Here is a 25,094-nt window from a genome sequence, read left to right as displayed (position 1 = left end):
CAAAATATTAAGTTGTGTTCATCTTGGTTCTGTTCAGTGTCTTTGCCTCAGCTTCAAGGGAGGAGGGGGCAGAAGGAAGCAACTCGCTCAAACCATAGATTGTACAATGAATAGGGATTTGACCTATTTAATAAACCATCTATGGCTCCAATACACTATTTGGACTGCAATACACATTTGAATGCTTATATATTTCTCCTTTAAACTGTTTGCATATAAATATGTTTTTGTCTTTATTTCAAAGCCAATATAAGACTTCAAAAGCATTATTTGAAAGTTTGCTGAAAAGATAATATGTCTGTGCAATTACTGTCATTTAACCTTTCATAATAAAAGTAATGAACTTGAGGTTATAAACTGTGTAAAATTTTCTCCTTCTTCAGCAGCCTTGTCGAAGAGTCTCGCTAAGTACTGTAACACCATATTTGGAAATGATGCTGCAGCAACAGTTTCTCCAGGCTCCCTCCTACATCCTACACGTCCCATGTTGACCAAAATGATTTCTCACCTTAAGACGCGCGACGCTGTTTTGATTTATGATGCTTCACAACTACTAAAATTCAATTTCAGCCTGCATCGCATGCTTCTGATTGCCCCGTAAATGAGATAAACTGATGGCAATTTATTCAAGGATCCCACCTCTCCTCTCCTTTCCTTTCTTCTCCTCTTTCTCTCTCTTCTCTTCTTTCAACAGGAGACTCACATCAACTCACATCATCACAGACTTGGGTGAATCCAATATTTAAGCGATACGTCTGTATTCCAGAGCATTCAGCAGAACAGACAAGGTGATGCTAATAGAAAAGCTTGCAGAGGACCATGAGAGAGATAGAAAACAATGTGCATGTTTGATGACGTGAGAAACATTCAGAATATGCCTCCTACAGTCTGATTACTCAGGAGGAATCTGACTTAAGACCATCAGTAATTCGAGACTTTAATGTGAGTCACCCATTAAGAACTAAGTAACATGTAATAAACCAGAAGTAATGGACACTACACTTAAAAACTATGCTGGGAGTGAATAACTCTGTCTGCATGTGCATAGCAACTGTAAGTGACCGAGTGCCATATGCCAAGGCTTGTGTAACGCTGCCTGTAGAGTCACATTAAAAGCTAATTAACGTCAAATAAAACATAAGTAATGGACACTACACTTCAAAACTATACTAACTATACTAGGAGCTGATAACTGTCTGCACATGCATGGCAACTGTAAGCGATCAAGTGTCAAATACTAATTATTATTCATTCAAGGCTTGTGAAACGTTACCAGTAGAGTCCTTTTAAGACCAAAATAATGTCAAATAAAACAGGAGTAATGCACAATACACTTAAAAAACTATGCTGGGAGCTGATAACTGTGTCTGCAAGTGCATAGCAACTGCAAGCAACTAAGCTCCAAATACCATCTATCATTCATTCAAGGCTTGTGTAATGCTGACAGGAGAGTCCCAATGAGAGTTAAATGATGTCAAATAACACAGAAGTAATGGACACTACACTTAAAAACTATGCTAGGAGCTGATAACTGCATCTACACATGTATAGCAACTGTAGATGACAAACGCCAAACGCCAACCATCAGTCCTTCAAGGATTGAGTGATGCTGACAGTCCCATTACGAGCTAAATAATGTCAAATAAAACACAAGTAATGGACGCTACACTTCAAAACTATGCGGCTAACTGTGTCTGCACACGTATAGCAACTGTAAGTGACCGTGCCAAATCTGTAAAATGATCAAACCTGCGATTAAATTTCATTAGATACTACTCCGGTAACAAAAACAGCGGCACTTATCTCACACCACTTATCTCCGTGGTGCTGATGATGTTCACTACAAACAACAATGTGGTCAACAGACCCATTCAGACTTTAAAGAGGAGCTGTCAGAGACCATGATAAAAAAGTATAATGATTATAAATGCTTAGCCCCATTTAGGAGGCGTCAATGCCATTGTTGTTGTTATCCAGCGTATCAATCTTGTTGATTGATCATCCCGCTCTGGTGACATCAGTTTTATGGCCTCTGAAATGCGTCCCAGTGTTTTCACAATGCCATCCAATTAGGGTACTCCATTCATCATTGGGCTGGAGAATCATTATTAATTGGGTGGAGAGCCGACTGCCACTCCCCTGCTGAGGAGGGCCACGGCTTCTGGAGATCAGGCCATTCAGACTATACGGTAAAAGAGACGGGGGGGCTGTGAGGGTGCACTGTGCAGGGGGCCACATACAGACACAAAACTACACACCTATATGTACTTCATAGGCTTACTCAATCACTATATAGAAGGTTACCTGCTCTGTTTTTCTATACTGACTGGAGAAATCTTACAAATGAGTAAATGCATAGAAAATAAGACAAGTTTCTGTTAAATTCCACGTAAACATTTTGATGTTTCTGCCCAACTTTAATATTGGCAGTTCTCTTGTATTGCAGCCTGTGTTTAAGACGATTCCTCTGATATACAAAGTGCCAGTGGTTTACAACCTTTTTCCTTAATGGACGCCTTTATTTTATCATTGAGTAAACGGATGTGTCCCGACTAAGTGACATATTTTATGGATATTTCATATCATTCAACCAACAGGAGTCTCTTGTGTAAGGGCGTGATCCCACACAGGCTTCCCAACAGCAAAAACTGCTAATTGTATTGGTTGGCAAACACAAACAGAAAGTTTGCAGGCTGAAGACGTAGCTGACAGATCTGTCCTGTGTGATGAAAACAGAAACTTAATTAATCCTGGGGTGGCCAGTTTATTGGGCAAAATTACATAACAACTTGTCAGCATATTGTAAGGTTTGTCAGGTTTTTGAAAATCTAACCATGACGGGAGACTCTGGCCGATCAGAGGGCATTTCAGAGAAAGGGCGTTCCTAATGGCTGTTTTTGCAGAGCAACCCACTCCTTCTGTTGCTGTTTGAACTTGTGGATTTGTTGGGATGGGAGTTGAGTGATATGAGGCAGCAGAGAGAAAGGCAGGATGTTTTGCACAGGTTGTGCTTACCACAGCTTTCCACTACAATTTAGTTACTCAAATATCCAGGAAATCTGTAAACAAAAGTGCAAATTCATGCACATTTCCAACCACTAATATAAAGCAAATATTGGAGTTGGTTGCTTGAGTTAGAAAACATCATTCAGCAGTCAGTTGCTATTAAAACATTGCAGAAGAAGAAAACAAGCTGACGGAATTAAGAAAAGCACTGGTAAAACCTCAAGTGGTAAAAAACAATGTAGAAAATGTGATATTCAATATGACATTTCTGTTTGTTTCATATATTGATATGAGAACTGTTATAGCTGCCTAATTGCTCCACACAGATCAGATGCCTCTGTTTGTAGTGTCTTCAGAGGACATTGAAAACGAACATTAAAACCAGTGGATGGAAACAAACCTATTGATAGGTAAATGTTTTGACACCTGTGTATCTACCTGGATGATTTCTTTTTTTTTGATCATGTCAGAACTGTGGCGATATGACTGCGTCGTACCTTCGTTGCCTGCAGATAAGCCGTCTGGCTTGGTGATGCCCGTGCTCTTTTTCCGTCTGTGTTTCTTGCGGTTGGCGTGTGGCGAAGGAGGGGGCTCGAGTTTAGGACTCGTGGCGCTGCCCACACTGGAACTCGCAGGATCACTCATCCCATTGGCTGAAAAAAAACACAGACAGGGAAAACAATTATTATTATTTATGTTCAATCAACCTGGTAGTTTATCTCACTGCTCATGTTGGTGAAGATTTAGGTTTCACTGTCACAGCTTCAGCTTGGTGTCTACAATCCCAAACTATCTCTACAATCTTGACATAAAAACACACTGAAGCAATTATGATGCTACAGGAGTCTCTCATGAACTCTAGCAGTTATATAAACCTCTTTAAATGCACCTGTCCCACTGACGGGTCATCATGATAAGGGTACTAAGCTTTGGTTAGACCCATCAAATCCTAGTCAAGATAATTTTTACAGTTTTCAAACAAATGTTTAAGCTGTTTTACCAGGGAAGCATCTAGAAAATAATTGTCAAAAACATATTTCAAAACGGACATGAAGCCACAAAACTTACACTATTTACAACTAAGCGTGGAAAAATGTTATGTCTAACTTTAAGTTAACTGGTCACTGCTGTGGTGAAATCATAATATATTAAGATCTGCAGAAGATGGATGAAGAACAAGTGTTCAGTCTAAAAATAGAAGTTAACTTGATAAAATATCAGCTATAAATTGCTCTGGCAGAATGTTGTAGCATCATGTTGGCTCTGAAAGAATATTTTTTTGGCCTTAATGAAGATGTTGATTTGTCTGCTATTAATTGCTCTCATCTGAAACTACAATTCCAGTATGAATGTGAAAGAAATATCTAAGTGCTCATTCAAGACCTCATTTCAGTTGAGTCTTTATTATCCTGCCTAAAATTTGGCGTTCAGCAAAACCAGGCAGTGTTTAGTTACTTTGTACCAGCACTGTGTGCAGGTTGTTTAATAAAAAAAGAAAAAGGTTATCCTATTTTATGTACTTAGGACTTGTTTTTTGCTGTGGTGTCAAAACAGGACTCAAGTTTAAAATTCTGGTATCATGACAACTCTATTATGTCGGCAGACTATGAAATGGAGACTGATTCGAAAAATACGAAACTATTCCTTTAAAACAATGTATACTAGTCGCGCACATCCAAAAACCATTTGAGGCAGGTGCTGGACCGACAAAAAGTGGCAATGAAGATAGAAAAAGGTCTGCACTGTGGCTCCCTTCAATCTAATTTATTTAGTGCATCCACAAGACATAAGAAATCTATTTCTTTAAAAATAAACTAAGCTGACATCTTCAATTCAACTCACAAAAGGTATGTTTGTATCAAATGTATGAATGCATGAATCACTGGGAAATGGCAATGAATAATGAATGACATTATCAGCTGTATTGAAAGCCTCATGCAGAGCAGAGGCAGACTTGTCACAACCCAAAAATGAGTGTACAGCAGTAAGAGTTGTTGAGCTGGAAGTGCCTCTGAGTGCTGCTAAAGTGAGTGTGTGGTTTCGGCTTTAGACAGAGTGAAGGACAGGTATGGGGCTATCAGTGAACAAATGGTTACCTAAGTTAGCCGGCGGCAAAGCTCTCTATATGACTGTCTGAGAGTGACAGGGGGCTAAGAGCCGGCTTTGTTTCTTGTAAGTGATTTTATAAATGTGATATTAACCTGTGCTACCGTTGGGCAAAGGGACAGGAGGGATGGGACGATAGGAGGGGGTTGTCAGCTTGCCATCCTTCTGATTTCCTGACATTTGACATCACTTTCCCTTCTTTCCCCCTCCGGATGCCATTATGAATCTGGGAGCGGGGGCCAGGGGCCTGGGGGAAGCAGGGAGGGAGGGCCGGTAGATGGGCCCCATATTGCTCTCCTCTTACCACCCTGTGTGGTGCTGGCAGCCTCCTCCATTGTCTCCCATCAAAAGCTCATTGTAGTGTGGCAAACTCCATTCATTTCCCTGTGCACCGTCCCAGCCCCAGGGGTGGAGTGCAGGAGGACAAGGGGCTCAGGGATTATTGCTGTTGTCGTTGCCAGTTGCACATGCTATAATGTGCGGCACTGTGCCATTAGCCAGTGTACAACATTAGGCCTAATTCGGTCATTACCTTTAGGGAGATGGGGCTGTCTTGGAGGAGTAAGATGGGCTCAGCAGGGGATTGAAGATGCTAACGTGGGGGGAGAGTGGAGCTCTGAGGGCCCGCGGATGCATTGTTTGAGCGTGGGCAAAATATAGGAGACAACACCTGAGACACACATTGTTACATCTGTACTCATCTTAACAGATTAATCTTGATGTATACAAACATGAGCAATAAATAAATAAGTTCTAACTACCTGTATCTTTAATTCGTTAGAAGATAAGTGACCATCCTTAGAGGTAGTATTAATATTTCAGCATAAATAGTGAAGTGCTACTTGGAAAATAATAATAGTGATTATATGCCATCACATTAATAAACATAACATTGGTGCTTGTGCCGGACTACATACATTAAGCTCTCTGGTGTTTTGAATGGCAGCACGCAGCCACACATGTAGCAGCTCCTAGTCGAGGCGTCTGTTTCAATTTCCCTGCTCTCTTACAACAGCCCCCCTGAGACGAGTCATTAGCTGGCTCAGACAGCTGGGGGCACAGGGGTCCTCCATGTGCCCCCCCCCCCCCCCCCCCCCCCTTCCCTCTACACCACCCACCCCACACCCTCTGCTTCCTCCTCCCTCTCCATCCCAGCGTCTGTCCCGCCAGCACAGCTCCGTATGGCGGGTGGAAGACTTGAGCTCCAACCTGCCTCCGACGTGACAGCCAGCATTTGTTTAATGTCGCTTGAGGTTAAAGGGGAGGGCTGCCCCTCAGGGGCCCCAACCGTGTCATAAACACCTCTAATTATCAATTTCTGCCCCTAATGTTGTGGAAAATGACCCTGGCCCTGCTCATCCTGCACCTGAAACATACAAGGGGTGATACACCTCCCTTTGTCTGCACCAATCAAACCTGGGTTTCACCAACAAGGATTAATTTTAACCCAGATTAAATCATGGTATAACTTTAATTTATGTTGCACCACACGTTAAAACTAGTTTAATATAAATCTCTCTTTAAATCCCAGTTTAGTTTTTACTCTAAACCTATACAAGATGATACTTCGCTGACCCATTATGAGCAGGCTAACCAGGCTAATCAACTTTTTAGCTAGCAAGCAAACTACTGATTTTGTTGCTGTTTGTTGTCTTGTACTTTTTAGCTTGTTAGCAAACAATATCATGTTTTTGATTTTACTTTTTAGCTAGCAAGCAAACAATACAATGTTTATACTTTTTAGCTCACAATCAAACTAACGTGAGCTAGTTAGCAAACAGGACACCTTTTTTCTGTTGGTTTTGTGAAGGAATGCAGCAGTTCTCCTCCCTCTTTTATAATTATTAGGTCCCAATAGCATTCACATTTATTTTTTCTTTATTTTAATTCGGGCAAACAAGCTTCTTCATTTTGGCTATATTGATATTTATAACTATTTAAGTTTGGTTTAAACTATTAAACTTGGATTTACTAAACCAAGATTAGTTTTGAATTGTGCAACAGAGCTCAACTTAATTTTAAATCTCAATTTCATTTTTTATTTCCTTTATTTAAACTCGATGTAAACCTAGTTTTGATAAACTAAGAAGTCTATACATGAAGGTATAGAGGAAGGAAATGGATAAAATAGTCTACACATCACTGAAGCACATGAAACCTAATGGTTTTATATAAAGTGTCCTGCCTTTAAGTGGTTAGCTGTGAATGACTGGTAGATTATATTTCTTAAGAAGTAGAATTGGACTGATTCTGCCTTCACTCTGGCATTATTAGCTAGCTGTTAGTGTGTACGAGGGCCATCAGGACCAAGCTGGGTAATGAAGCACACTGAGGGGATCAGGACTCTCTTTCCCACTCAGCCACGATCACCTGGGCAGCAGAATAGGTATCAGCCTAACCTGTGATTACAGCGTATTACACTCGCACCACAGAGATGACAGTTTAAACATGCTTCAGGATGAAGACTCTGGGTGAGACAAAGAGGGGGCTGCTAACAGCTTCCTGCCTTTACCAACGGCACACTGAGAGTGAATGAGAATGAAAAAAGGGTGAGAGAGGGAGAGAGAGGCAGAGAAGGGGGGATGAAGAGGAGGAGGAGGAGGAGGAGGAGGAGGGGAGTCATTTCATTGTTATTCAAGAGGCTCCGGGTGAGGAGCACTATGATTCCGCCAGGCCCCTTGACATGGCAGCCCTGCCTGTCCTCAATCAAAGCCAACGGCTGCAATTAATGGCAAAAATTAGAAACAATCACCGCCTCCCCCTTATTATCCTCAATTAGAGCGTACTAATCAAGGCCTGATCGCGCTCTGCTGCTCTCTCCAAACTAAATGTCAAACTTCATTACGGCCTGGCGTAGAAATCAAACGCCCCACATGCTATCACCCTCGCATCGGGAGGCCAAGGTATAAAACACAGTGCCACAGGAAAAGGCTATCTGTGCATTAACTACCTGTGTCCTCATATGCAAACTCAGAACAGAAAAAAACACTTAGATTTAAATTAATGCATAGCAGAACAGAGCTGCAGAATAAAAGAAAAGAAAAGAAAAGAGGGATGCAAACTTTTCATGGAGGGGTAAGGGAAGTCAGTGGGTTTGGGCAATATATCAAAATCATATCAACATCATGATATGAGACTAGATATCGTTAGATTTTGAATATGGTTATATCTTGATATGGCATAAGTGTTGTCCTTTCCTGGTTTTTAAGGCTGCATTACATTAAAATTATGTAATTTTCTAACTTACCAGACTGTTTTAGCTGTTTTATCCTTTGTCTTGTACCCACTTATTCATTATATTCATATTACTGATGATTATTTATCAAAAATCTCATTGTTTTAATATCAATGGTGGGAAAAAGTAACTACAAGCACCGTTACCACTCAACTGCAAGTAAAAATACTGTATTAAAAAAAAACAACTAAGTATAATAACATAATTACAGTAATTTGACTTGTTTTAATTAGTTACTTGCGTTTGTTATTTGCTCAAATATACTGCGATTTTTTATTTTATCCATAGTATCCCAGCACTACAGCGGACAGAGAGGAGTTAAATAATACTGTGATGACTGGTGCAGAATTTCAAATATGTAACGATATTTTTGTGTTACAACTCAGACGGTAAAAAGTTAAAATATTGCTCTTCCCATTAAAGCTGCAACTAACATTATTTTCATTATGGATCAGTCCCCTGATTATTATCTTAATTTAAAGGGGGGGGCTGCATTAAAATGTAAGAAAAAAAGCTCATTATATTTCCCCCAGAGCCTAAAATGACATTTTCTAATTGCTTGTTTTGTCAAGCAAACACTTTAAAACCCACAAGATATTCAATTTATTATCATATACGACAAAGTGAACTTTGAAATCAATGGATGTTTCTTACAAAAATGACTCAAATAGCAGAGCTGCCCCCGAGTAGTCGATCAAACCCTTAGTCGGTGAGAAGAGGGGTTGATTCAGAGACAGGCAAGAAGTAGGAGAGGAGCGAGAGACATCATCCATTGTGTTGATAAGACCACAACTATTTGTTTTTGTGAAGTGGGAAGTTATTGATTCTGCTGTTTTGAACAGCACTTCAAGGACTCATGCTCACTGTCAGATTTCTATTTTAAAAGCTCCTTATTATAACTTTGTATTCCTCTGTAATGCATTATACCATTTGCAACATTTCTCTGAAACTCAAACCGTTTTCTGATGCTTTCCCCAGAAAATATATATTTAAATAATTAAATCAGTGTCATAAATGTGCAATGACTAGTTATCTAATGGCCCAAACTAACAACTACTAGTTGGCAAGGAAAAATCTTTAGCTGGGGCAGCCCTAATTAATACATTATCATAATTGTTTCATATTAATTTTCTAACTAATAATCCAGCTGTTTCAGGTAAAGTACATTCTTCAGTTGGGAGAAATTTGGGCCATGAGAACTGTGAGGATATCTCTAATAATTATTATTTAATCATTACACATGAACAGCACTGATCTGCAGTAATCTTTTGCCTTAGGAAACGTGACATTACTCACACTTTGACCACGACTTAAGTCACTGTCATCAGTGAGCCCATCACGTCGCTCAGACGTCTGTTTGAGCCTCTTGCTTTTAATTCAGGTTCAAAGATTGAGGTGTACGAAGGAGAGCGGGATCTAAACAAGCATCCGGGTGCATTAAGAATGGGTGTCTTTATGAATGCAAGCAATAGAAAAATTGGGCCGGGATTTAATCAAAAATCTGCGCTCAATATTCAAGAGACGTTACTACCTCTGCCTTCTGCCTTTGGGCTCAATAGGTTTACAAATGAGGACATTCTTTAAATAATATGGAAATGGTTACCTGGCTAAGATGCATTCATTCTCCAGTGAATCATCAATCTGCTGTTTTTGCATCTCAGAATCACATTTTATGTTAACCTGCAACCTTCACCAAGGATAATGGAGTGATTGGGCTTGGTTCAAGTCAATTCAAATGGCAAAACATGAGCACCCGTCACCGTGGAACACCCTCTATTGATTATTGAAGGCGCATTAGGATGAAAGATAAGAGGCTCGTGTTTCAATCAAGTTGATGCTTTCTGATAGTCCAGTCACACTTTACACTACAGACGTACTCTGCTGCTTTAATTCAGATTCTTAAATTGTGAAAAGATGTAAAAACAAGATGTTTCAGAGAAAGTTTTTGAGCCTTGACTATGCACTGATTACAGAGACACTCCTTCCCAAGGACGAGCAGCATATCTATCATTTGACGCCACGTTTCTACTATTATTTTCAGCTCATTTGCCTCATTCGAGCTCATTTGTGGTTACCTTAAGAGTAGCATGAAAATAATTGAAGAAAATAGAATAATGGAGCAAATTGTGGATCTGATTTACTTGAAGACTGGATGCTGCTTAATGAGCTATGTTAATATTGAGGGCTTTTCAGTTTACCAAACATGAAAATGGGAAATTCTCGGCCTCCTTATTTTCTCAAACACAACGTTTAGGAAATTTGTCCTCTGCAGACCGGCCGCCGACAACGCCCGACAACGCACAATCACAAACATCCAGTATGAAGCCTTTTTTTTTTCTGCAGACGCAAACACGCTCTGTGGAAAAAACTCACATACAAACAGCCACACACAAAAAAATCAGCAAGAACACACACACACACACACTACACACACTTGCACTCATTTATTTGAGGACCCCACGAATCTAAGTAATTCTGCTTTGGGCATGCTGCTGATGGGAGACAGGGGTAGGGGGTGATGGAAGTGCCTGCGTCCAGGCAGAATTGATCGTTTGGCAGCTCCAAATGAGAGACAGGCTTGTCTGCGGAACCACGAGGGCCGTGCAGTTGGACTCCAGCAGCGCTCGTAAAGTGCGCTCTTTAAACTGCCGGGGCCCCTGGGAGCCCATGGGGAGGGGGGGAGCCGCCGCCGTGCTAATGAGAACTACCAGAGTGCAAACATGCATGGAAATGACTGTTATTCTGTTGATGTGCATTTAAGTGCTTTTTTACTGCCAACCACAAAGAGAGGGAAATAACTGGTGATGAATGGTACCCCCAAAAAGCATTCATTTTCCTCTTCGGAAGAAAAGAGAGGAAAACAGACGAAGGAGGAGGAGGAGGAGGAGGAAGGGGGGGATAAGAGTAAGATGGAAGGTAAAGACAGGATGGGTGGTGGTGGTGATGGGGTGTGTGTAGACATGCATGGTGAATATATTATCTTACTTCACTCAAGTACAGTGACAAGGTGCAATGTGACACCACAGAGGCAGCGAGTGGAGATGCATCGGTGGCAGAAAGTTAACCTTCACTGTTCCTCTCCTCTGAGCACGCCGCCTCTATCAAAGAGCAGCAGCCAAAAAGGTCACAGCGATCACAGCCCTGATCACCTAATTATGAAAATGAGGCTTGTTCCACCTGTGTGAGAAACTCTGGAAATGGCATCTCCATCGCACCAAACGTCTCGATCAGACCTCTTCATTTTTGTTTCAATTCACTTCTGTCTGTGGTGGTAATATGCAGGGTTGGGTCAGATTACAGAGTACTGATTTTTAAATTAGTGACACCATCCATTTGATTATTAAAATAGTAAGAATGATTTAATCTACTTTTGGATTACTTCAAAATCCAACATTGACAATGTCCCACCTTACACTAAAAAATGGACACAGCCACAAAAACTTGAGTTCCACAGATATTATTTTTTTTCTCTTTAAAGATCTCAAAACATTTTCAATGCAAATAAAATGCATTTTTGCATAGGGTTCTTTTTTCTCCCTCCAGCTCCACCATAAAGTGGAGCACTTGTCTAAGGCTGGGTCGCATCAACAATGATTCATTTTTAATTCACATTAAATTATGCTTTATCTTTAATTTATGTTGCACCAAACTTTAAAACTAGCTACAAATGAAGAAAGATTCTATTTAAAACTCTCTTTAAATGTCAGTTCAGTTTTTACTCTATACCTATATTAAATTTAATTCTGCTGCACCAGATCTTATAACTATGATCTACTATTAACTTCAAACTTACACTTGAGGAGGTTTATCTTGTAAAACTGTTGCCTTTTTGAGATGGATTGAGAAAATAATCCTCAGATAAGCTATCACGAGTAGGCTAACTATGCTAACCAACTATTTAGCTAATGCTAGCTAGTAAACAATGTAACATTTTAACTTTTTAGCGAGCTAAAAAGCAATATAACATTTTTTAACCAGGAAATCAACACAACTGTCTTGTATTTTTTACTTGCTAGCAAACAATAATCTTTTTCTAACTTGTTGTTAAGGAATACAGAGCAGCCTCTCTTTTTTTATGCTTACCAGCTCCCAACAGCACTCAAACTGACCTGTAATCAGCTTATTCTTGACAATGTAACTATAATCTGATTAAACTTTTCCTCAAATGCAATCTGGGCTGGTTACAGAGACTAATATTTTGTAATCTAATTAAGGAATCCCCATTACATGCAATCCATTACTACACACCCTGGTAATTTTGGGATTTCTTGACTAGACTTCACACAGAGAGGACTTTGGAGGAGATTTAATTAAAGTTACTACAAGGAACGTTAAGATATTGTTGATTTTGGAGCCCCCTGTGGACAAAAGTGGCAGATTCCACCCCTATAACCACAAAACATAACACCAAAAATTCAGTTTTCCAAAGAAAAATCTCCCTCTTCTTCCCTTTAATTGGCTAACAAACTACTCATTCTAACTTTGGCTCTGAAAGGCACCATCATCGCTTATGTAGGTCATATAGAGACATCAGTATTAAACTGCGACTGTTTCAAAACCAGCTCAGAACTCCTTGTTGTGTGTTTAAGGGGATGTAAAAGCTGGGGCTAGAGGTCTTACGGGCTCCGCTGCTTGTACTGGTGTTGATGGCTTCATTCCACTGGTCGGCGCTGGACACGGAGAAGGAGCGTTGGTGCATGCCATCTTTACTGCCGCCAAACACCGATCCACCTGCCTGCAGGGATGAGCTGCTGTTGGAGTGAGGAGCGCCTGTAAAATAAGTGACACAGACAACAAAATTAATTCTTTATGTGTATGTTCTCTACACTTGTTTGAATCCTACACTTCGTCTGGTAGGACTGTCGTCTTTAAAACCAAAAAAAAAAAGAAGTGATAATGGTGTAATTGAGTTAACAGTTTTTGGTAGTTTCTACAGCACTGCAATGCTGCTGCCTGCCACCTTATTTGTGCACATCCCTCTGTCAAACAACCCCCCTCACTACAGACACACACACACACACACACACACACACACACACACACACGAAACCCCCTCTCCCTCCGCCTCTGCCTCTAATTAGCCCTTAATTAACAAGATACACTCTGAACGCTAATTATCTCGCCTCATCCCTCTGACTGCCACATCGATCTCCACTGGCGTCAGCAGGCGTTCTCTCCCTAACTTCCAATCAGGCGAGCCGCGGACGCCTGGCTCTCTTTACTAATTCATGGGTTAGGCTGCACCATGTGGGGTCCTTCCCTCCTGTTCGCGAGCAGTCGCTACGACACGTCCTCCTAACTACTCTGGAAAACTCATCGATTCACTTCCAGACACACGAGGGGAGTCGGATTACCTGCTTGAGCTTTAAAATGCATCAAACTGAAAGAATTTGAACCGAAATTATTCTGAAAAATAATTTAACTGAATTAAATGCAACATTTCATGCATTAAAAGAAAAGATGGGTCATTGGTAAGTAAAATTGGCCACGATAAAAGTTACTTTTTACTGTATTTTCAACGCTACAATAGCTTTTTCAACTTAATTCTAAAACAATACAATTTAATGAGAAAAAATGACATTGCTTTGACACTGAAAGGTTAAATTTTCAGAGGTTTTGATTTGGAAAACAAGCCACATATGTCTGATTTTCCCAACAATGCTTTCTCATCTTACAGGTATCACACATCAAGGCCTTTTATTCAATAATTACAAGAGAATATCAGTTTCTGATTGAGGTGACAATAACAGAAAATATAGAGTGTGGGTCGTGTGTAAAGTAAACTAAGCGGCACGGGTGCTTGTTAGGATAATATGTCCTACTCATTATCTAGAGTAATAAGTGTATCAAATTCACATAATCATGTCTAATTAGTATCAGTAATTATCTTGTTGGGCCCAGGAATATTAATCTTCAGGTCCCAGAGGGGAGGGAGCAGAATCGCAGCAAGAATGGGAGAGAGAGCGAGGGAATCATGCTGAGGAGCGCAGACTAAATTAGCATGCTGAAATCAGAGCAGAGGAGGAGGAGGAGGAGGAGGAGGAGGGGAGACAGAGCTGAGGAGGAGTAGGGGAACTGGAAAGAAAATATGAAACTTTGTTTTTTAAAAAGTGGCAGATGAATGATTCGTAAAATAAGCTCACGACTTTTATAAAACAGGGTTTTGTTGGCTTTTATCCTAAAAAACAGGGGGAAAAGGAATAAATATACTTATGGGTTTTTAAAGAAACACAACAGCAGCATCTTCAAAGGCACCGTGTCACTCAGATAAAATGTTTAATGACCTCAGTCTTTTGAGGTAATTCTTTATTTTCTACCATAAATATCGACATTTCTTTATTTCCAAAGTTTGACTCTTTGACGCCTTAAAAAAAGAGCACAAAAAAAAAACTGTTAGATAACTATGAGGCAACTTCGATTGATATTTAAAATTCAACAATCACGTCTAATTGTCAAATTGGATGCTAATGATTAATGAATTATACATGGCTGTATCCATTAGTCCCCAGAGACCACTCCTGCATAAAGGGGAGGATAATGTAATTACAGTGGAGAAATAATCAGCTTGTGGCATTAAAAGAGCACTGTACTGCTCGCAGCTCCAGCCAGGCCTGACTCCGGTCTACAGCTTTAACACTGTGGTGGACTGACACTGATGAACCTGACAACTGCAAATCGACGTCCAAAAGAATTAGAGTTAATACTGAATGTTGCTGACTTTAGTGATCATAAGAGTGAGTAGAGTGTCAAATACAAATACATCAAGCATTAGTCCCTTTTAATGCAATAAATGTTTAGAATAATTAAATACAGTGATGCAACAGAACATTTTAGGAGTAATAAATAAATAAAAGCGCTGTTTCATTAAAAAATATATCATTTTGACAATTTCCAGCATTTGCTGAATACATAGAACCTTTATTTTGACTTATCTGTATTGGTGACTGCATCCTCCTGCAATATTACTTTTTATATTATTTATATTTTTCTCTTAGTATAATGCTACACACCGTGTGTGCAAGTATCCCGCAGGATTATAAATATAAGTGATATACAGGTTTATACTTTTATTTATTTTTTTTAAGTTTACTTGTATTTTTATTTTTCCTCTCTTGTTTTTTTTTTAACCTCTTCTTTTGATTCCCGAGCTGCTGTAACATACACGTGACTCTCCTCAGTGTGGTATCAATAAAGTTTAAGTTATCTTATCTCATCTTATCCTAATTATTGTTGTGAAAAAATTCAACAGCAATCAAGCCATTTATTTTGAGACTGCATGACATGCTGTAGAAAGTGTATAAACAAGTGCATTTAATCAATGTCTGCACATTAAGCGCAATTATAAGGGCATTTTATTTGAGTGTTTCCATCTTCTGCTACTTTATACCTCTACTCAACTATATTTTAGAGGGTAATATTGTACTGTTTACTTTACTATATTTATTTGACAACTTTAGATACAAATTGCTTTGCATATTAATATTTTATATACACTAAATATGTAATTTAAAAAAAAAGAATATATAGATTTTAACTCTATTAAAATACCCAACAGAATAAAGTAGTGAAAATGAACACCATCTAGATGAAATGCAACACATAAAATGCTGCTTACAGTTTTATGCACCAGTAATAATACTCTAATATTTAATAATACATCACTGACAGCAGCCATTCTGTTACAAAATAAGTACTTTAACATTTGAAACTTGCTGCATTTTGTTGACAATACATTTGTACTTCTACTTTGATGAAAAGGCTTTTACTTTAGTAGAGTATTTTTACATTTTACTTAAATAAAAGATGTCTACTGTAATTAAAACATAATTAGCAAAGAGGTAAGTCCTGTTTACCTAAATTCAAAGTGGTAATTTTATGATCTTGTTACACAGATTACTTCTAAAACACCGTATTGCACAGTTAACTCCTGTGTAAATCTTATTTAAATGAGTGAAAACTTAAAAGCACAACGCATCATTATGAATATGTCTTGCTGACTGTGTCGTCATGTGTATAAAGAGATAACAAAAAGCCATGGAGTGTGTTCTGCAGGCTATCCAGGGATGGGGTGTTAAGTAGAGGCGATGGATTAGCGGGGAGCAGCGCTGCCTTGCTCCTCATTTCTCTTTAGGCCGGGCCGTCAGTGGGTTGATGAGCCGTGACGAGGCCTGACCCCTCCGTGGAGTTGTTGCCATTATGTACAAGTAGTGGGATAATGAAGCATTCATGGTAATGTGGGCCGGGCAGCACATCATCTGCGGCTGTGTGTAATCCACCAACATCATCCTGACCAACGCCCAGACGACCCCCCCCCGCCTCTCCACCCACGATACACTGCTGCTGCTGCCAGTCCCCACACCAGTCACTCATATTCACACATCTGCGTTATATTATTGTACTTATAAAAACTGCGTGCATTAAACCAATCTTTACTTTAATTCCTGTGTCAAGGTCATTCTTGTGCAAGATCGCCTTATATTATTTACCTCTTTAGATATGTCAGACAAATTTAAAATTCTTCATTTAGGCCTTTTAATGAGGTTTGATATCGTCAGAGGACGTCTGCAGACATCTCCAGCTCATAACTGCTGTTATGTTACACTGCTACTACGAATTTGGTGAAATATTGATATAATTTTCTCAGAGATGAAGCTAGGTAATTTAAAAACAAGCCCAGAAAATTGAAGACAGAGCAAATATTTCGACAGATGAAACAGTTCTGGGTACAAACTGGCTATAGTGGGTGCGTGTGCCCCAGGGGGGTACTTCTACAGTTGTCAGGGGGTGCATAACGTAGAAAGATTGAGGAGTAGCTCAGCTAATTTGAAAAAATAAAAAAAAAATCGGAATTAAGAAACTGAACAGATAAAAGTGCTGGATAAATGTTAAAACATCCAGTTTCTGACACTGTAAGTGGTAAACTTGCTTTAAGAAAAGGAGGATGAGCTTAAAGAATTCCACAATAATGACAAATCCTGTAACAAAACAAAATGAACACATTTGGAACAATTTTGCTCATGCACATTATCAGAATGGTTCAATGGACTTGACTGAAAAACTCAGATGTTAATTTTTATTGCAAAGGCTCTGCTCGGTAAATTACCCCTGTATTTATCCAGTTTACTAACATATTAGTCCAGTAGCTAACACTAGATTATCAGAGAAGATCTGAGTAAATCTGTCATTTCCTTTCATACCCTGCACATTTGGAATGAGCACCAAGACACTTTTACACCAAATCAAATCGTATACTCTCTTCTTTCCAAGCAAGGAAAGGAAAAAAAGGAAATACATAAAAGTATTTATGTTAAAAAGTTACGAAACATAATTTCCAGCATAGTGGAATTTAATCCAAGTGTCTTAGGAACACCCCAGGTTTTAATAAGTGTCATTATTTGCCCCAATTCGTGTATGTTTTTTTTTTTTTTTTATCTGTTCTTTGGTTTTGTGAAGCTTTTTCTGTTGTTTTTGTTCGTTGTCTGTCATCTGTCCTTTATTGGACATCTCTGTTTAAATAAAGGATAAATAAATAGGCCTAAATACATCATAAACATGACGGATGGTGTTGATGATAGCGAGGCGAGGGGATAACTACACGATAATAATCACGAGAGGCCAGACTCTTGTTGGTACTGGCAGGGCCTGCTGGTCAGTGAGTACATGGCTACTGGTTCAACAGTGCTGCATACTGGAGCTGGAGACAAATTATGGTAGAGACCGAGGAGGGAATGAGCGAAACACTCTTCCACATGCATCTCTCTTCTCTCCCCCACAGGATTGATTCAAAGTGACTGGGCCCATTAATACTTTGATACAATGTATGTGTCGCCGGTGACACGGCAGGATGCGTGTTAACAGGGAGGATCATATTTAAAACGGTTCCGCTCAGCACCCAGCAAAGGAATTAAACCTGGCCCGCTTGGCAGCGAACTTGTGGGCGCATGCGTTCTCTCATTTACTCTCTGTCTTCTTCAGCCTCTCCTCTTCATCTTCCCATCTCCCCCCATCCACTCCGCCCCTCCTTCTCTCCGTCGCTATCCCTCTTCTCCCAGTGATTATAAAGGTCTTTAGATCTAAGGAATGAATGAATTACCAAAGGCACAGACAAGGCTTGTGATTTGGATGCCGTGAATGAAAAATTACCCCTTTGTTCCCTTCATCAATTGCACGTCTAATGAAATCAAAATCCCGATCACATAATCAGAAGAGGGTCCTCCACCCGGAGACAGACCTGATGTGATTTGTAACCTTTCTTTTCCTAAGTGGAGATTAAGGCAAATCTCCCTCACATTGTTCCCTGATGCACAAATGGATGGCAACTGAAAATCTTGGGAATTTGTCATTGAGTTTATTTTTTTTTTTTTAAACCGAACAACACGAGCAAACAACATTGTTAGGTCAGAAAAAAAAATTGAATTGTAACTCCACCAATCAACCTCCAAGACTTTAAGGAAATTCAGATTAAATGTATTTTTATCACTATATTGACATGCATGATTCCAGTGAATAATTTCCAGTGAGAAACATGCTGTTATCACATCATAACTGTACACAGCACAGAGGTCTAATTAGTTCATCGTCGAGTTCTGTCAAAGCATTCTTAAGATATGACACTGACAAAAATGGGACGACGAACTTTAAGTCACAACGACCTTGAACTCCAAAATCTAATCAGTTCATCTTTGAGTACAAGTGGACATTTGTGCCATGTTTGAAGACATTAGGTCTAAGCATTCTTAAAATATCACATCACGAGAATGGGGCGGATGTGAGGTCACAGTGACCTCGATCTTTGACAATTCACCACCAAAATCTCTTCAGTTTATCAGTGAGACCAAGTCGACATTTTAACCAAATTTGGAGAAATTTCCTCCAGGCGTTCCTGAGAAATCACATTCCCGAGAATGGGACAGACACGAGGTCACAGTGACCTTGAACTCTGAGCTTTGCCCACCAAAATCGAAACACTTCATCCTTGCGTTCCAGTGGACGTGTGTACCAGGTTTGAATTAATTCTGTCAAAGCGTTACTAAGATATTGCTTTAATGAGAAATCATGAAATCTAAATGGTTCATCATTGAGTTCAAGTGGACATTTGTACAAAGTTTGAAGAAATTTTCTTAAGGCGCTCATATCGTGTTTACAAGAATGGGTGAGAGCATGTGGTCACAGCCACCTTCAACTTTGATGACCAAAATGTAATCAGTTGGTCTTTGAGTGGGCATTTGTGCCAACTTTAAAGAAATTCCATCAAAGCATTCTCAAAATATCACTTTCACGAGAACAGAATGGATGGACAACCCAAAAACAATATGCCTCTGCCCACAGCTGTTGTGGAGGCAAGAATAAATTCGCTGGTGCTGTTTTCCCAAAACCTGGTCTGTCCTGTTTTTCCAAGGCCCTTTTGTGCCCCAATGACTCCCCTCAATCCAGCACTCAAGGTTAACAGTCTGCGGGACGGAACAACCTCGCCCGAACGTCCTCTGCTCTGTAAACTCCTACATCTTCCTGCGTTTGACTGATTAACCCGTTCAGTGGTGGCAGCACCTTGGCCAGGTTTTAACAGTAACCTGCCTGGACAGTGCTAATGGTCCCTGCCGACCCGTCTTTGGCACTGTACCCGCTCTAAGCCAGTTAGCTTTAGCCTGAGCAATGGAAACGCTGTGCCCATTTCACAGCCGATGAAGGACCCCGCCTCCCTCTGGGGATCACTTTGCTAATTAGTATTAATTACTCTTAATCCTAACCCCTAAATCCAATCACTGGCTTCCCCTCTGTAAGCCTGCCAGAGTCTGTGCAGCCTCCGGTGGCTCGGCTCGCTGGGAGAGGAGCTCTATTTTTAAACTTGAAAGGTGGAGAAACCCTGGCACGGTGCTCAGGACCAAACTGGTGTTTGGTTGCTTTGACCCTCCACTACTACAGAGGATGAAAAATAACTGGGTCAGTGGCAAAAACATGAACAAACCTTAATGTTTCTGTGAGATTTGCTTAAACACGTGCATGATGTTTAAACACACGTTTTAATTCCCTGTTTAGCAATTTAGAGAATTAATAGATTTCTCATAGATTCTCATTAAGTCATCATTGTATACTAGCAGCTAATTTGCATGAATGAACCATACAGAAAGTACATAATTAACCTGCTGGGGCTCATTTTTATGATTAATCACAAATAGAAAATGAGTACAGTAATAAAAGACTAATTGAGTCACCATTACTTTTTATATACCTGTGATTTGTTTTCTCTTTTGGGCAGGGCATTAAAAATGAGAGATCCTCTTTATCAACCCATGTCCATCTTTTCAAATTGGTAATTTAATTGGTATTCACATCAATACCGCAACCACGAGTGAAAAAGACACATTGTGTACAACAGAACAGGAGATGCCGGATGAAAACGTGGTCCGAACCCCGAGTTTTGTGATACTGAAAACACACAAAATACATATTTTGCTCAGGGCTTCACTGAGCTCACAAAAATCTTGATAATTTGCATACTGTGTGTGAAGACACTTGGATTGATCATGACAAACTGTCTGAAGTCAAGCATCTAATCACAGAGTTCAGGAAGATTACTTTTAAAATGTAGTTAGTTACAAATTACTAATTACTTCAGCAAGGTAATGAAACTTATTATATTTGATTACTTTTCTGACAAATGTTTTAAACTTTGCAATAAAGCCAAAAAGCCATAATTTAAACCTCAAAACAGTACTCACCACTGGTTACCGTCACACCTTAATTAAAAGTTCTTCAGTAACTTGATTTAAGATGTTAATTTGTCATGAATGGAGATTTAACATAAACATATACCCTACAGGACGGGAACCAAGCAAACTATGGAGCTAAATTACCTCTTGAACATGAATCAGCGGTATGGTGGGTGGCAGTTACTTTCTTTTATGTGACTGTTTGTGGTTACCTTTAGATGTTCCCTCAGGTTTGATGTCAAGCATTTAATTTTCGCTGCTGGTAAACAAGCTTTACAGTAATGTTAGAGCACTTTTCCGATTTTATAAGGGAAATACTGTTGAATTTCAAGCACTGAATAGAGCTCTTGTCCGACAACATGTCCACCCACCTCTGCGTGGTTGGCTGGTTGCAGGTATGGTGGAGCAATGTGTATTGATATGATTGGCAGATGAGAGGCAATGCAAATTCAAGAGAACTAGACAAAAAGAACACTTAAAATCTGTGCACATACTGCTCAATGAATGGAGCCTGTCCAGCTGTGGTGACAGATCACTGTTAGCCATGTAACTAGTTACAATACTGCCTTATTGGGACACTTTTGCTCGGAAACTTTTGCTTTCATATATAAGCCTTTACTGTCAAAGGTATGTCATCATGAACAATGATGAAGCACTGAGCAAAACGCCTTAGTCTCATCAGTGTTAAAAGATCCTTGATAATACATTTCATAACACTTGTGGTTTATTTTTTCAGACCACAACTACATGACTTAACTTAAAGCTAACACAGAACACAAATATACCAATCATACTCCAGGAGAATCAATCAATAAACTGCGTGCAGAAGTGTCAGAACTTGGAGTCGACTGATTATTGGCCTGACCGATTACTGGCTTCAATAGTCAGCATTTTCACAATCATCAGAATCTTTATTGTTTTTAATCAAACTACTGATAGAATAAATCACTGAAAATTTTGCTACTTTGGCTCTGATGCAGCTGCCTCTCTCTATCAGTAGTCCACTCTGTAGACTCACTTGGCATCCCTTAAAATAAAAACACATCATAATTGTTGATTAATATTTAAGTGCTACTTATTTACTTACTAAATTATCAAACAAGCCTAGTGGAGCAAAAAGTACAATATTTGGTTCCATTATGTATTGGAATGGAAGTATAAGTAGCAGAAAACAGTTATTCTTAATTTTGACCATAAGATGTTCTTGTTTTTTTGCAAATCTATATAAATTTCAAATATTAATTATCAGTCTTCTTGATTACTAATAATCGGTGTTTGCCCCGCAAAAACATATTGGTTGATCCCTAGGCAGAATGTATAAAATAAATAGCTTAAATTGTGCATTAATCTGTATCTTAAATATGAAAATTGGGAAAGAAGCTTTTATTACTCTGACTTAGGGGTATTAATAATTAATCGTTAATCAATTAAATGCTGCTAGGGAATTTATTGACCAATATTTTGTGTACCATTTCTCTGGAGATTACAGGTTTTCTCATGGTTTGGTTTGTTCTGCCTTGTTATAGTTTGAGCTTCATAAATTAATGTTTTAAATAAGTAATGTGCCACTTGATTATTAATCAATGATTGATTATTTGTTGTTAACATGTTCAATTGTCAGGTAATGAAAATGTAACCAATTTGCAACTCTTCCCTGACCTTTAACCTTCTAATAAGGACAGGAGATCGTACCTGTGTTTCCGATGCCCAGCTGCAGGGTGCTGCGGTCCTTGGTCAGCCCGTTGGTTTTGGGACTAGCGGTTGGGGCCACAGTGGCCACCGCTCTGGGAGGTCGCTTCCCGGGAATCTTGACTGTCGTCCTCAGCAAGTCAATCTCTTTCCCGTGCACATTCTGCATGTAGTCCTATAGAAAGTGGGAAGAAGAACATGACAATAGTTGTGAATGAGTCCAGATATTTCCAAATATTTCCCTCCTGATAATACACTGCAGACCAACGAGAATCAAGGAATTATGGCAAGAAAAACAAATTAAAAGGCTATTCAATTTCCATCCCCATTAGTCACAACCCATCTCAGACCTTCCACTAAGGGTGTGTGATAGTGGAAAAATGATTGTAAAGCCATTATACATCACCTGTGCCCACGCCGTCTCTCTGAACAGCGAGATGTTGGGCTTAATGAATGCAAACAGTCTCATTCTCTTTCAATTTGGGCATTTGATTTGGTTTAAAGCGACTACTGCCCAAATGTGGGAAGCCAAGGTGAAAATCATTGGGCTCAGCAGAAAAAAGACCCAGATAGAGGCGAGCTCGGCCTTTGCCGTCCCCCCACCGGCTCCTCTTGCTTTATTACCGTGTCATAAAGCACTCATTTCTTTCCCAAGCCTCCTCGCTAATTACCCAGTGAGCGCTCTCATTTCATTTTATTGCTGGAATTAACAGCCAGATCGAAGCGTGCAAAGCTATTAAGATGTGTGATTAAGCCACATTCAATTAGTTTCTACAAACAATTTAATTGATGTAGCAGATAGAATTAACAGAAGGTGATTGTGTGGATGGCTTGGCTGACTGCGAAATTAAAGGTTCCCCTCTTCCACTGCCTCCCTCCCCTCTTTCTTTCTTCCTCTCCTCTCAATCTCTCTTCCCTCTTCTCTTACTCCTTCTCTGCTCCACTGCTCCAAATGAGCTCGAGCTGTTACCGCGCTAATGTAACTGTCTCCCCGACTTCACCTCCCTCCGTAAGTCAACAGATTCATAGATTCATAGATTGCCCAGATGACCTGTAATAGCTGTAATGATCAAGAGATAGCCCGTTCAGTCAATTACATACATCACTGTAGCACCGGCACTGCTCTGCTAATAACCGCTTGTAAATTAAACCACTAACACACTGTCAGTGCAACAAGGCCACACACAAGGTTCACGTCCAACTGTTGGGCTTGTGTTCAAAGTTTGAGCCGCCTCCTTGGATGCAAGGTGCTGCTTAATATCTTTCCTTTTATCCCGCCAAGTTATTAAAACATCTCAACCACAGGACTGGAAGGATCGGAGAGTGATTTTTGGAGAACGATGGGCATTTCTGACAATGGCACGGGGCGCCAGAGCTGTCTGCTGCCAGCCAGCCGAGTGTTTAAGAGGTATTAGCAGCCCAGCAGGATTCTGACAAAGATGGATGTGGGAGGCTGGTCAGGCTCTGCTGCCATGCGGTGAGAACCATTATAAATACAAGCCAGCGTGGAGTCTGGGCGCGGCGGGCACGCAGCAGCACAGCCATGTCTCCATTAGCCGGCACCGGGGATGGGCACCGCAGGGGGGAACAGAGATGACCACTAGGGCTCCCTGTTTCTTAATACTAAGCTTTAAAGGGATAGTTCAGATTATTTCAAGTAGGGTTGCTTGATCGATAGAGTATTACCTGCAGCAGATGATGGTTGACACACCTCCGGTTTGGGGAAACAGAGAGGAGCACCAGCATGGAAGCTAAGCAACGTACTGCTGTGGACAGGCTCAGAAACTAAATGTATTTTAGATACTTAAAAAAAACTCCACTTCAAATAAATCAATATCATTTTAAACATACCCTGTTTTCACAGCTCTACTTTGCTGTCAGACAAAGGTTTTTGCCAAGAAACTCCCATGATACTAGCCAAATGCTGCTCCCTCCAAACTGACAAAACTTCATAGGAAAAATCCTTCATTTTACCTCACAGAACATGGGAGCCCCTAGTCTACCAGTGCCTCAGTTCTTTGGTGTATCTGTGGTATTGTGTCACTACAGTGTTTTGAAAGGAAAGTCTGGATCAACTGAAATCATAGAATAACACAAACAAACTAAAAGATTGAGGCAACAGTAAACCAGCAGCTCCTGTGTTCTGCAAGGTGAAATGACTGATTTTGTCAGTGGAGTTTGGTTGATTTGGAGAGAGCGATATTTGGTTTATGTAACAGCAGCTTCCCATCAGAAAAAGCACTCACGCTTTTTAAACCTTGTAGGAGCCAATAATGTCATCATTTTTCTGTTCCTACTGTAATAAAAGACGATGTTCTGACTGATACAATAACATTTCTGATCAAACA

At 39.9% G+C, this 25,094-nt stretch overlaps 1 protein-coding gene across 2 annotated transcripts in view; it reads right to left on the bottom strand.

Moving 5' to 3' along the window:
* The window catches only part of agap3 (ArfGAP with GTPase domain, ankyrin repeat and PH domain 3), a 180,649-nt gene that overhangs the window by 28,555 nt on the left and 127,000 nt on the right, over nt 1-25,094 (bottom strand). For both annotated transcript variants that reach the window (XM_084731420.1, XM_084731419.1), the window contains exons 11-13: nt 22,750-22,921; nt 12,968-13,117; nt 3,504-3,659 (exon numbers count right to left, since the gene is read on the bottom strand). In XM_084731420.1, coding sequence (XP_084587546.1) covers nt 3,504-3,659; nt 12,968-13,117; nt 22,750-22,921 — 478 coding nt within the window. The remainder of the gene's footprint in view (nt 1-3,503; nt 3,660-12,967; nt 13,118-22,749; nt 22,922-25,094) is intronic.

Source organism: Lutjanus erythropterus, chromosome 12, assembly GCF_056507025.1.
Source record: "Lutjanus erythropterus isolate fLutEry1 chromosome 12, fLutEry1.hap2, whole genome shotgun sequence".
NCBI lineage: Eukaryota > Metazoa > Chordata > Actinopteri > Lutjaniformes > Lutjanidae > Lutjanus > Lutjanus erythropterus.
Note: the sequence above shows the minus strand (reverse complement) of the source record. Positions and strands in the feature narration are given on the sequence as shown.